The 15,000-nt window shown below is 40.0% G+C and overlaps 1 protein-coding gene across 1 annotated transcript in view; it reads right to left on the bottom strand.

Annotated features, from left to right (window-relative positions):
* LOC131479142 (dynamin-1-like protein) overlaps window positions 1-13,567 on the bottom strand; it is a 39,409-nt gene extending 25,842 nt beyond the window's left edge. The window contains 8 exon segments of the mRNA XM_058659713.1: window positions 2,120-2,174; window positions 4,225-4,391; window positions 5,977-6,090; window positions 7,808-7,915; window positions 10,054-10,129; window positions 12,809-13,065; window positions 13,183-13,336; window positions 13,427-13,567. Of these exon segments, the coding sequence (XP_058515696.1) occupies window positions 2,120-2,174; window positions 4,225-4,391; window positions 5,977-6,090; window positions 7,808-7,915; window positions 10,054-10,129; window positions 12,809-13,065; window positions 13,183-13,336; window positions 13,427-13,567 (1,072 nt within the window).
* Window positions 13,568-15,000: the final 1,433 nt, after the last annotated feature.

The following is a 15,000-nucleotide window of genomic DNA, read 5'->3' as shown; positions in this document are numbered from 1 at the left end:
TACACTTGTACACATACAGATATATATACACTCGTGCATGGAATATATATATATGTATATGTATATATATACATATGCAACTGTATTCTGTTCACACATTACAATGACGCATATACACGCATTCATTCACAACGGACACACATACACACCCGTTTACACAGACATACATGCATACACACATACATTCATACATACATATACCCACATTTATATACAAACATATATGTATACATGTACACATAGTTATTTATATAGAAACGTGCACAAATACCTGCCAGCACAGGCAGACGTGTACACAAATCTGCATACAAATACCTACACATCCACAAACACACATCTATACAACTACATATTTACCTATCTCTCTATCTCTCTATATATACGTATATATTCTAGCAGCACGCCAGTATTGAGTGCACGAGATGCTTAGTATGAACGGTGCTGATTTGAAGACATTTCTACAACAACCTCTCCTCTTTACTGATTTAACAGTAACAATTAATCTAGCCATGCTCACCTCTAATTTCCTTCCACATATAATGTATATAACGCGTGGCGGAGAGACACACATCCCCACATATATATATATATATATATACACATACATTTTCATATATATATATATACATACGTATATGTATATAGGTATATATGTGAATATGTATATAAACATATATACATATATACAGCGAGAGAGAGAGATGAGAGAGCAAAGAAAAGCGATCGACGGTCATGCCACAATGACAGCAGCAGCATAAAGAGAAAGAAAGAGACCCCCGAGGCAGCATGTGTATATACATCACCACAGAAAAAAGTTTTACCTCACATGTTTTGAAGCTATATGCGGAGAAAAAAAGCACAGACAACTCTCCCGACATGCGACCCACTCCCATTACCCGCAAAATACAAGCGACTCTGCATACAAAGCGACGAGGAGTTATGTAACTTTCAAATACTCGTGTACACACATACATACATACATACATTTACATGCATAGATACATACATCTACATGCATAAATACATACATTTACATACATACATTCATACATATACATACATATATATACACATACATATATATAAACATACATATACATACATACATACATATACGTAATACATACATACATATACATACATACGTTAACATATACATATACATTAACATACATACATAAATATACATAATACATACATACATATACACAATAAATACATACGTTGACATATACGTATACATTTACATACATACATACATATACATACATACATACGATAACATATACATATACATTTACATACATACATACGTTAACATGTACATATACATTTACATATATACACACATACATATACATAATACATACATACATATACATACATACATATACATACATACATACGTTAACATATAGGTATACATTTACATACATACATATACATACATACATATACATACATACAAAAGTTAACATATACATATACATATACATTTACATACATACATATACATACATACATATACATACATACATACAAACGTTAACCTATACATATACACTAATATAAATACATATAAATACATAATACATACATACATATACATACATACATATGTTAACATATACATATACATTTACATACATACATACATATACATACATACACACATGTACATACAAACACAGAAAGCACCTGCAAGCAGCATCGCGGCAGCAGAAAAAGCACCAACAGCAACCCCTGCAAGATATGCATGCAGCAGCAATAAAAGTAAAAAACCCGCGAACGCTACTACACTTTCTTCAGCTTCTTCCTCCTCCCGTGTTGCTCCTGCTGTAGGTTACACATGTGAGTGACACGTACTTCTCGGAAAAAAAAATAGTCTTTGAGTTAGAAAAGAAAGAGACAGAGAGTAAGACCATGAATATTTTGCATTTAAATATACATATAACGTATACATTTATATACATATATATGATTATATGCATATGTATGTACATACAGAGAAAGAAAAAGATTACTACAGCACCATTTACCAAAAAATCGATCAAGAGGAAAATGAATGATATAGAGAGTTTCGTGTTTTGTGGAGAGAAAAAAGTGGAAGTTGTCTTACCCACATTCGCAGGAATAACCGCCAGGACGATAGTTACGTGGGTCTGCGGCGTAATCTGTTCATATACGAGATGCCCAGAGACACACACAAACAGGCAAGTGGAGAGCGAATGAAATTCGATTGCATTTCATTTGCTATACATGTGTATGAAACAGACGATACCGACAAACTATGGTGCATTTACAATAATAAACACATATTCATATATACATACATATACATTTATATACATGAAAAAATCAAAAATATAGCCCGACTGTGTTGCATTTTCATACGATACATATACACATATGTGAAAGAAAACATATCGCCCAGTTGTGTGCTATTTCAGATACATACACATATATATATCAGATCTAGATACTACATACCTCGCCCACTACACTAATATACATATATATGATATAAATGATATCGAATAAATGTGTAGCTTTATTCATTATATACTCATGTGAAGTACACGATATCCCCTAAACGTGTTTTATTTCGAATACACACACATACATGTGTGAATTGGACCACCATATATTATATATCGCACTCAGCCTCTTGTAATACTTTGCATTCTCTCCTCCTTTGCATGCGTCGTTTTTCGCTGACGCGCGTTCGAACCCTCTGTGCGTATGGAAGCAAAATGATGTATATTATAAACATCTCTTTCTCTCTCTCGCTCATTCTTTATTCCTTTCTCTCTCATACGTCTACATCACGCTCCCCCATATCTGTCGTATATTTCCCTTTTACTACTACTACTACTACTACTTCTTCCTCTTCTTCTTCTCCTTCTGCTTCCACTAGTCCTAATTTCCTCTGTGTGTGTGTGTTTAGTACAGAGCTACCATGTGCGGCGCAAATATTATTGTGACTATTACTCGAAGAGTGATCACCATATGACTGCTGCCTATCTGCCACTGCTGCCTGCTGCCTCCTGCTCTCTCTGTAGTGTTGCCCGCCTCTGTATGCTACACCTATTTCTATGTGAGTGTGTGTATGTCTCTGTGTGTGTGCGTCCGCAGTACAGAGCTACCATGTGAGGTGTAGATTCTGACTATTATTCAAAGTGACTATCTAACGACATTCGCAAAACCATGAGGTAAAATGCAGAAACGTGCCTATTTATTCAGACCACTGTAAACACGTAACTCATCCTCCTCACCCCCTTCCTCACACACACACTCACACACACACACACACACACATACACACACAAACATCATTTTCAGCACGTGGCTGTCTGACTCCCTCGAAATTTCGAGTTCGTCCTCTCACGTCCCCATGCATATAAAAGTTTCCCCACGCGATATCTTGTTGAATAAGAGCCACGCATGCATTCGTGTAACTTTCACAGGACTATAAAAAAATATCTTCTTCCATTCTATCCATTTTTCTCTTGTCCTTGGTCTTGAGTCCTTCAAGTTCGAGTACTACTCTATTTCGCCTCTTGTCTACTACACAGCTCGTCTTTTATGAAACACTTTCTCCTTCTCTCTGTTTATTTCTTATCCTTTCTTTTTTCTTGTGTATATCCTCTAAAGTCCTTTTGTTGATTCTTCGTTCCCAGCTTTCTCTCCCTCTCTCTATCTAGTCTTCTCGTCAACTCTGTTGTTCTTTTCTCTCTTCCTTTCCTTTTCCCACCAACAATCTCTCCTTCTTCTATCTTTCCCATAACATCTTTCTTCTTCTATTCCTCATGGCACAACTTCTTTCTCCTCTCCCACTCATCTTGATACTCTCCCCTCCTCACTGTCGCTCTCTTTTGCACTTTTTCTCTCTGTCTGTTTCTCTCTGAATGTACAGGTCTCTCGACTCGTACTACTATTTTCCTTTCCTTTTCTTACTCTGCCTTCTTCTCTCCCCTATTTTCTACCTCTCTGTCCATCACTCTCTTCCCCCCTTTTTCCATCCATGTTTTCCTTGTAATTGTCCAGTACGCGTTAGTGCGTTCAGCATTCACTTTTACATCTCATATATTATCATAAAGCTTTTACATTCTGCTCTCCACGCTACTCATGCATATATAAACCTTTTTCTCATATTTTCTCCTGTCTCGCTTCTTATCTTCTCTTCCCAGGAACCTCTCTCTGCTTTTTCGGTCAGAACGAGACATACCGCAACGCCATCTGACGCGTAAGGACTTCGATATCATCGCTCTGGTCTGAGCCCTTGAGAGGGACACGCGTAATGCCAGGGAGATCTATGAGTGAAAGATCTGGGCACTGAGTTGCATAAATTGTAAGAATAATCGGGTGGTCTATAATTCCTTTATTCTTTCCTGTTGGGAAAAAGATGTCATACGCATGCAAAACAATGATGGTTGACTACTCTAAAAAAAAATCATCTTTGTTTACGTCTTGGTGAAGATTAAACGTCTCTAAGTCACACACAAAAATTTCTGAGTAGCCTCCTGACAGGCAGCTTCACTCACCCCTTTCAGAAACCAAAAAGGAGAAAATGCTATAACACACATATAAGAAGAATACTTCAATCATTTACAATTCCTTCATATATGTCTTGTTGCAAGCATATATATCAAAGTATGCATAAAAAGAAGCCACAACACAACATATACACACGCACACACAGACACACACAATGCACGTTGTAGTCTGGAAGTATACTAGTGATTTCTCAATCTCACTCCAAAAAGAAATGTGTATATATATATGTATGTATACATATATATATATATACATATATACACGTATATATATATATATATGTATGGTGTAGAAACAGACGAAAGATTTTACAGAGACACAAAAAAAAAGACACAGAGCACAAAAAGAGGAAGAGAAGGAAGAGATGTGAGTAGTATGAAAGAAGATTGAGAAGAAAAGGCATAGCAACACGTCAACACGAAAAGAGCCCTTCAACTGTTCGTGGTACAACGCCCACGAAACTTCTGCTGATCACTTATGTATCACAACTAAGACAAGAAGAAAAAAATCATCGCTGCATGAAATTTGTGTCATAGGAAAAGCCCTTCTACTTCGGAAAGTTCAGAGATATCAAAATCAACACGAGAACATATATATATATATATGTATATATATATACATCTCCTCATGGCATATTTATACACGAAACATATGTATATATACACGTGTATGTGTGCAGTATGTAGGCGTGTGCGTGTGTGCGTGGGTTTGTGCTACTGAGTGTACGACGCATGTAGTTATTATGCAAACATGTGTACGGCAATACAGCAAGCGTGAGTCGTGAGTGTGTCTCATCTATCATGCGAAGTGGTGTGCATTGCTCGAGACAGAGTGAGAGAGAGGAGACGGTCTCAAGAGAGTGGATAATCAAATAGGCATAGTCTCCTAATAATAATAAACACCGCCTTCTGTTCTCTCGACCCACCGGAAAAGGAACCAACGGAAAAGAAAAGGGATAACGAGGCCTTATTATAAGTGCAGCAGATTCACTGAAAGATTTACAACAGATGTGGACAGAGAGATACACACGGACAGAAAGAGTGCGAGAAAAGAAAGACATTAGTCATATGCTCACAATGTTCTTCAGATGAAACCTTCGAAAACAAACGTAGCTACCACACAAATTCCAGAAAAAAAGTCTGCATATATATATATATATATATGTAAAAGAAGGAAAGTGATGAAGTTTTTTTCCTTTATTTTTCTCTGTCTGTCTATATGTTTGTATATGTGTCTGTCTGTCTCTCTCTCTACCTCACAACTGAGACAAACACATGCATTCACATGCAAATGTAGATAAGTTGTATGTGCCATATATATATATATATATATATATAAACATATAATATATAATCTAAACGTCATGCTTAGTTGTAGAGAAGGATAAGTGCAGATGTGTGTTGCCTTTCCATGAATTACCTGCCACTTGATCGGTGAGACGATCAATTTCTTCTCGAACCTCTTGGAAGTCTCTAAATTTCTTCTCTTTGTTATTTTCGAAAACTGCGTATGCTTCGTTAAGGGAGTGTTCCGCTAGAAAACATCATTTTCACGTAACACATCAGAAACAATACACAGTCGGAAACAAGAGAAACTCAAAAAAAAATCTATATATACATATATATATGTAGATGCAGAAGTATATATATATGTATACGTATTATGTACATATATCTATATGCATATGCACACATATTTAAGCGTTTGGTAACAAAAGCACAACACTGAGGTAGTTACCCTCAATAGCATTTTGCTGGTCAGAAGAGTAGAGACGTGTACATGCTTCCGACTATACGTATATATAATACAGACCACACAGAATTTCCAATTAGGTGTTGAATTTTTATTATTTTCCTTTCTGTTATATCTGTGTGCATGTCTGTTTGTGTATGTATGTATGCAAGTCAGTTTATATGCATGTGCGTGTAGGTGTATACATGCAAATACAAATTAAATATCTAAAACGTTTTACATGGAAAGCCTGTGTTGCGAGGTGACGCTTGCACGATATTATTAGAGAGAAGAGAGCCTGATACCTTTCTAGAGGGAAACTTATTTTCCTTGAAAGTATGAATCGTACAAAGACGTAAATATTTTTGGTTGTCACGAAACTTCCCATCACATATCTATTTTACTGGAAGCATGTAGATACACGGAAAATCAAATTTTGAGAAAAAATGACAATGAAACACAAAGAGAGAAGCCAGGAAACAAAAAGAATGTAAGAGAAACTAGAAGGAAGCGTGGAAAGAACACAAAACACCAGAGTGACCAACAAGCCAAGATATGTTAGCCGACACATTATTCACAGCACAAATGCGCTCTAAAGCAAACAAGGGAAAGAAGAATACACCCAGTACACAGCAGTAGTGTGAGATACAGTGTTCCATATGTATATATACAGTATTGAAAAGCAACTATACCATACATGTATACATACATATATAGGTATTTTATATATATATATATAACGCGCACATGTGCCGTTTGAGAACAACATTTTATTCGACTACCACAAATGATAGCAGAACACAACATAAAGGTAGTTGTACATACTTCGAAGCATGCTCCTTAGTAGGCAAGGGAGAGGCATGTTGCTAGGTGGAAAAAGAAAGTAGGAGAGGAAGAAGAAGAGAGAGACAGTAAAGCGAGGGAGCGAGAAGGGAAGGATAATGTGGCATGACTGTATTTTCTCTGAGCAGACATTCAGCAGATTACATACACAGGAAAAAAGCTCCGTACGTGCGCATACATATATGTGTACAATATATATATATATATATATATCCACACATATCACAGACAGACGTAAATCTTATATATACATACATATATACATATTACACATGTAATACACACACATAGACACACACACACCTACTAGAGTCCATATGTATACATTCGTATACATACATAATAGACATACACGCATACGTACATACATACGTTTACACACAGACATGTAGATATATACGCACACGGACATTTATACATACATTTACAAAAGTAGGCATACATTCACGAATACACACATACAAACATAAGCGCGGAACACGTGTATTTCTACGGGAAAAACGAGCGAAAGAAACCGCGCACGGACGCCCTGTCGAACACCGGAAAAAGACAGAAGAGTTTCCATTTTAGACACGAATGAAAACTAGAGGTCGCTTCTCCCTTCGCAGTAAAAACAAGAGCAACACAACAGAGAGAGACCAACATAATGTACATCGATAGGGGAGAGTTGGCTTACATTCAGGCAGATGTACAAGACGGAGCTCCAAAGGTCTCCGTGTAACAACGCCGTCTCCGCGTGGAAGGAAGTCCAGCCCAACAATTGCTTCCAAAACAGAGCTTTTGCCTGCACGTGGAGGGGAGTAGAAGCAGACAATTGCAAGCATACACACATATCAACGACACACACACACATATCCACTTGCGGAGTCGTACATATATATATATATACATGTGTGTATGCATACATACATATATACCTACATTTATATATGTAAACAGAGAGAGAGAGAGAAACAGAGAGGTGAAGACCGAATACACATATCTACGGTACGTATGATGGAGGAGAGAGCACAACAAGGAACAGATCTTGTGCTTGCAGGTAGGAGAAGCTAGAATAACATATATATATATACATATATACCCGCAAGCGAATATACATATGAATATTCTAGAATAACATACGTATGTACACACGCAAGCCAGTATACATGAGTGGCGAGGAAGAGGTATGTGAAAGATAACGACTTGTAATTAGCTTGTACCTAATAGTACAGTAGAACGTGGGCTACAAACATATACGCATGTGCAGATCTAATCGATCTTCGACCTCTATGTATGTATCTATACGTATATACATATATATATATAGGTACATACATATGCGCAAACAGATACAGATCTAAAATAGTGGATGAACGCAAGAGCAGTACAATGGGAGGACCAAAGAAAAATAAGAAAGAAAACTGTGAACCTGTGAAGATATATATAGATACAGGGTGTGCTGCAAGGCATAAAAGTTCTGAGGTCGCATAGATGGCCCCAATTCGTTCTGTACAAACGGTCGCACCGTTTTCATACATAGACATCTGACACTCTCACACGGTTTCAGACACACGGACGTCTTCTAATAATGATGATAGTGATAATAAGAATGCGTGTACTAACACTACTACTCGAACTACTCCTAATACATAAAGCACAACACAGATATATCACGCTGATATATACATTACTATATTTGAGCTCTTGCACTCAGCTTCTATGGCATACAGGCCGTACTACAAAGTGAGGAGGTCAGTACAACTACATAAATACTTTTGGAGAAGAGGCCTGTGTGTAGCATTGTATACACGTCTACTCTAAAACGATTCTACTACTACTAATACCGGGAAAAACTGTTTCTAGACACAAGAAGAGCGACATACATACAATCGCAGACAAACAAAGAGAGATTAGAGATTTGATACACATATATATGTATCTACAATGAGAGACAGAGAGAGCAACCTACCAATGGACATGTTATGCTGTAAGGATGGTGAGCAAAAAATTCCTACGTGGGAATACATTATCGAACAGTACCACACACACACCCCGCTATCAAACAATATATATACATATATACACCAACATGTATAAGTACATAAATAATACACTAGAGCGAGAATTCCACCCACCAGTAACATATCTCTCTCGCTCTCTCTCTCGACATATATATATATATATACATATATATACATGTACACCTACTTGTACATACCAACAGGTATATATACATAATATACAATAGAGCGAGAAATCAGCCCAGCAGTAACACATCTTTTTCTTTCTCTCTCTCTCTCTCTTTTCCGATATATACATACATATACAAATGTATACATATATATGTACATATATAGACATTGAAGGTGTATTCAATAATATACACTAATAGCAACACGCTAAATCACCGAGTGCGCATACGCCTATCGGGGAAAAAAGACGGATGCACACGCTCAGGATCACAGACGTCAGATGGTTGTCTCGGCTATTTTCGTAAATATCTCAGAAATACCTCCGTCACGCATTTCTACAGTTTTCTTTCTGCATCTTCCTTCTTTGTTTCCTATTCGAACACTCATTCATACATACATACATCTTTACATACGTATACATATATATACATACATATATACATATACACACATGTATACATGTACACATACACACAAACATATATACACTTATACATATATATATATATATATACATACACGTAAGATATGTGTGATGCTACACTCCGATTATACACGTATGTCAAATACACATGTATATATATATATATATACGGGTATAGCAGAATGATACGTGTAGAACGATTGCTACAGTACGCTATACAGGGAGAAAAATATATTTCTGAAAATAGAGGAACACAAATTTCATAGAAAAGGGCAGAAAAAACTTGTAAACACACACACACGACGAACAAGCATTACTACTAACCTGCTGACTGAGTTCCAACGACGCATATACGCGGAAGTTGTATAAACTGTTGCAAACCAATATCCCGAAGTTCGTCCTGGTGCGCATAAACATGAAATGCAGTAGAAAATACAAAAAGTTGATATCTTTGACAAGCGAAAAGACAGAAAGGTTGCATGAGTGTGAAAGAACAACTAGAGCACACAAATGTGTTTTTACCTGGTATGCAAGTAGAACACGAAGTAAAAGAGAAAAAATTCACTTGTGTTCCTCTAGCGAACACGATATATAAAAGCGTATCTGTAAGTCAACCATAGCAACATATTTTTGGTAAACACATGCACATTCATGTGTTGAACGAGAAATACTGCGAAACTCACGCGAAAACAAGGCACGCAAGAAGACATGCACCTAAGACACAAACAAGAAACACAAAAAAGAGACCCCGTGCAACCTACCCCTCACAGTAGATAGATTCACGCGCGTGTGTACAAATTTGCAGCAGCTCGACAGAATATAAACGCCTGTGCATATATATATATATATACATATATAAATATGCCAGGAAGTACCTCTGTTACAGAAGAAATCGCACCACACATACCCCACACATATATACGTATATATTTCTGTCTCTCTGTCTCTACCTCTTTCTCTCTCTATCTCGGTCTGTCTCTCTGTGTCTCTGTCTCTCTGCATATTTGCTTGTTTATGGAAACGTATGGCATGGAAAAGCGGGAGCCGGCAGCGATGAAGTGACGACTAATGGTAGTGTTGATTGACGTCTGCCATGTGATGATGTTGCAGGTAACGTGGCAGTAGAGCAGAAAGTCGAGCGTTATGCAGAGACGTGTTCGGCAAGTGTGTGTAGACGTCATGCAAGTTACTGAAGAAGCGAGAATGAAGACTCGGCTCGAAGAGGCATCAACTGTCCAGCAGAACTGTACACATATAGAAACAAAAGAGATGGTGTGGCAGAGGCACTTACATTGTAAAGCAGCAGAAACAGAGAAAAGGTGCTGGAGAGATGTTTGGTGTACTCAATGGAGGAGAGAAACCCGACACAAGGGAAGACTGCTCTTCCACTGATCGTTACTTTAGCAGACGTTGACGTCTCAGAAAGATAGATGACACTGACAGCTCTATAAAACCAGTCAGTGCGACACAGATGGTAGCCAGTAACAGAGACACTGCCGAGAGACGACAGTAGAGGATATAAGGTAACACCCTCCGCAGAGTGTCTACTTGGAATAAATCTTGAAAATTCTTGTTTAGTTCCACTAGCACATCGAGAAATCACAGTTACGAACTCATTCAAGACAACTGCACATATTTTAGTTGCTCCGGCGCGTACAACATCTATTTGCAACGAGCGATTGAAGGAACAAAACAATTCCTCTGTGTAGGCGAGGACTCATCAGAATGTGTTGATCTAGCCAACGCTCAGGCCTACTCATTCATATGTCTTGTGTATATATGAGGGAACTACAGCACAGTTACGCATGCGTTTCTTTCTATGCTCCCAGTGTGAAGTACACATCCCCAGTGCGCGTGAAAAGAAACGCATGCGTAGTTATGCTATGGTTCCCTCATATACACAAAAGATACAAATGAGTCCAGGTGACGAGTGTGACCATATTGTGCATATGTTTAAGGTTCACGGGCGGCATATCAGTTTGGTGAAGAGAAGGAGAAAATGTTCGCTTTTTGTCCTACAGAAAGATTCCTGGTGCTGCGCAATACGATGAGAAAAGTACATTCACAATGGTTCCTGCTGTGATGGCAAAACGTACAGAAGGAATACGACTTTCGTTCTCGAACAGGCGGCTCCTTACCACCTCGAGATAGCCTCATACGAGTATTTTGACGATTACACGCTGGCTGACACATTTCCGCAGGCTTTCTACGACGGGATTAACAGCATACACAGCGCAGGTTACGGAAACAAATACCCACAAGAATGATCTATAAATCAGTTACATGCAACTCTGGTACTGCGCTATTAATCTACTGTCATGCCATGGAAAGCGGATGGTCTGAAACGTCGCAGAGCTTGTCTCCGTATAAGAGCGTGCGAGCCGGGGCAATACCGCGTGTTTGAGGCGACTTTTTCGCTTCTTTAGCACAGAAAAAAAAATTCGTTCTACACGTCGTAGCCCTCGACGCTCACGCCTGGGGATAAATGTCAGTTAGTTAGAAGTGGCTGATTCTTCCGTCCTATAGGGACGACGTACTAAAATCAGAACTTCTCTGCAGCCGTATGACTGCTGGTGATCTATGAGGTGACTCAGATTCTGTCCACATCGTCTGGAGAGGTCACTACTAATCAGCGAGAAGCCAGAAAGCACGCCTGTGGTCGACTTCCGCCTCACAAGGCGCTGGAAGGCCACAGAAAGGGAACGAGACATTTAATTGAAGAGCTGAGAGGATCGTCCATTGAGGCATCCGAACTACTTCTAGCTGATAGTCTGGAATGAAAAAAAGCGACTGTGAGACGCACGTATTCAGAAGATACTTGCGCACTGAACAGTAGTTTGTCACAGAGAAACCTGTGAATGGGCTCACATGCGGCAACGTACCACCTAGGTGCTGCGTATTCAGTAAATAGAAAGCACAAGAAAAAAAGCTATCAAGCAGCCACTACAGTATAAACCTCGTTCTCTGAATGAAAGGGTTTCAACTGTAGACGTTTGGTGGGATAACGGCGGAATGCAGGGATCGAACAGATGTACTACTACGTGGAAAATGAGTCCTAATTAGCACAGAAGATTCTTACCACAACATTAATGAGTTTCCTCAGCTGTACATAAAGCTGGGAGTCGACTATGGGGCCTACATCTTTCCCGTTGGTTGTCGGTGCACTTTCCTGAGAAGGAGTGTCCGAAAGACACGCTTCTCGCTTGCTGAAATCCATATTCTGACTCAGGAGTGTCGGTAATGCCCCCTTGACACGCAACGGATCATGCCGTCGTGAAGAAGAAACAGAACGAGGGTCCTGACTGCAGGTAGCCACGCGAACGCCCTGCCTTTTGTCTACATGGAGGATTCAAGGGAAGAGATTGGAGGCCTACGTTGAAGCTAGAACGAAACAGCGGAACTGAAGTCAGCACCTTGAAGATAACTGCCCTCATGCCAAAAAAACATTTTAACCTGCTGACGAACAACGCATATCCGCCAGGTACTTGCGGCCTCCTCGTGTACAATCACTGCTGTCAAGGAGGACGATGCGGTGGAGCGCCCGCGGTCTGATGTAGAAAAAGGACGAAGGACGGGCGGCGCTCACGGTCCACAGCGGCACATTAACCTTTATCACAAAGTGATCTTCAGCAGCTTCTTAAAGTGACTCAGTACAACCGGAATACCCAGGAGACATGGCTCAAGACAAAATACGAACCCGAACCGCTGTGAGGAGTAGGTAGCCAACTGCCGGAGCCGATTGCAGCGGGGCTGTGACTATCACAGCCTGATAAACGCGAACAACCACTGCAATTTGACACAAAAGGCACAAAAGCCGCCCCGACGGCTGCGAAGGCATATCGAAGTGGAGTGCATGTATATTTACAGTGGTGTTCCAGATACAGACGAGTCCTGCTGGTTTGCCCCCACCAACGAGCCGTCTGGCTGGCAGACCGCTCGCGTGAAGGAACGAAGAGATACTGTTCACTGGCTGCGAATACGCAACGCAGGGAGCACGAAAACATGTTGACAGTGCTAACGAAGTAGAAAACGACCGAAGTAATGGACTTCACGAAGCCTTCAAGAAATGAGTCGGCCTGGGATCGGTTACGTGGTAACGTCGTTCGAGACGGGAGCAAGAGGGGGCGTCGTCAACAACGCCAGTGGACAATGCCCAGAGGCAGCGAACTCGACCTTTGAGGCTTTTAATTGAAAATACTTGCTCCACCATTGTCAACCAGCTAGCAAAGCAGTTCATCGGCCCTCATTGAAGGCTACACGTGTATTTGCCTTAGTATGTTGTCTGAGCAGACGTGACCTATTAATGACCTCCAGGATACGTACTTCCGCAACACTGCGCCACTTAAGTCTTACGTTTGGCGTGGAAGCTTCATCGCATCTCATATTTGAGACTGCGCCGTGATTTTTTTTCACACCTCCCCAGCAATATGGCTGCCTGATGAGAGCAACGCACGGTACCTCCACGTGATTCTTACCTTCTGGAGTGGCTTCTAATAATCCCATCATCATCATCACCTCAACTAATTCTTCTTCAGCTACAGACGTACGCAGAAAAGCACGCGCTTACTGCAGCGGTTGAACGAACGGCGGTGAGTGCCCAGCATCAGAAAGACGGTGAATGATTTTATAGACGTATCCGTGGAAAAGCTGTGCGTCTTTCACCGAAAATTACGTCGACGCGTGTGGGCGTGGCACAGATGTCACTGGATGCGAAACTGAGCACACTAGGGTACTTCTGAGTAGGTGCTGTGACTCAGTCGGACGTAGCCAGTTCGGCCCACCAAAAAACTATGGTGATATGTGAAATGGCGTTAAACTTTGTTTCGTTGTTTAAATGATGTTATAGGGTACACGCTTGACGTTAGTTTTAGTCTACGCCTATGGGGAAGTAGTCGCGCTCTGCCTACTTCTAGCATAAAAGTTAGGTAGAAGAAAGTTTTTATATTTGAGGATACGGTTTGGGACTATGCAGCAGTACAGCTGGGTCGTACAACGGGACCACCAAGGTGACCCCATCTTGTTACAAGCGTACGAATGCCCGACATGATTGAACGATTATTACGTAAGTACTGTTTACTGTTGCCTTCGCCTTGGTGCATTTATCATAGACTCGTAACATCAGAACACGCGTGCGTGCGGCTGTCTCACTCCCGTGGAGCCACGTCTTGCACGCAGTGCTTCGTGTCTAAGGTGTATATTGCGTGAAGCGTGCCCAGCGGACAATCTCAAAGCTTTTCCTCTTAAGCCTTAGCACCGTAGAGTGAAGTCATT

The sequence above is a fragment of the Ochotona princeps genome, unplaced genomic scaffold (genome assembly GCF_030435755.1).
Source record: "Ochotona princeps isolate mOchPri1 unplaced genomic scaffold, mOchPri1.hap1 HAP1_SCAFFOLD_3090, whole genome shotgun sequence".
Classification (NCBI taxonomy): Eukaryota; Metazoa; Chordata; class Mammalia; order Lagomorpha; family Ochotonidae; genus Ochotona; species Ochotona princeps.
This window is presented reverse-complemented; position numbering and strand designations above follow the sequence as displayed.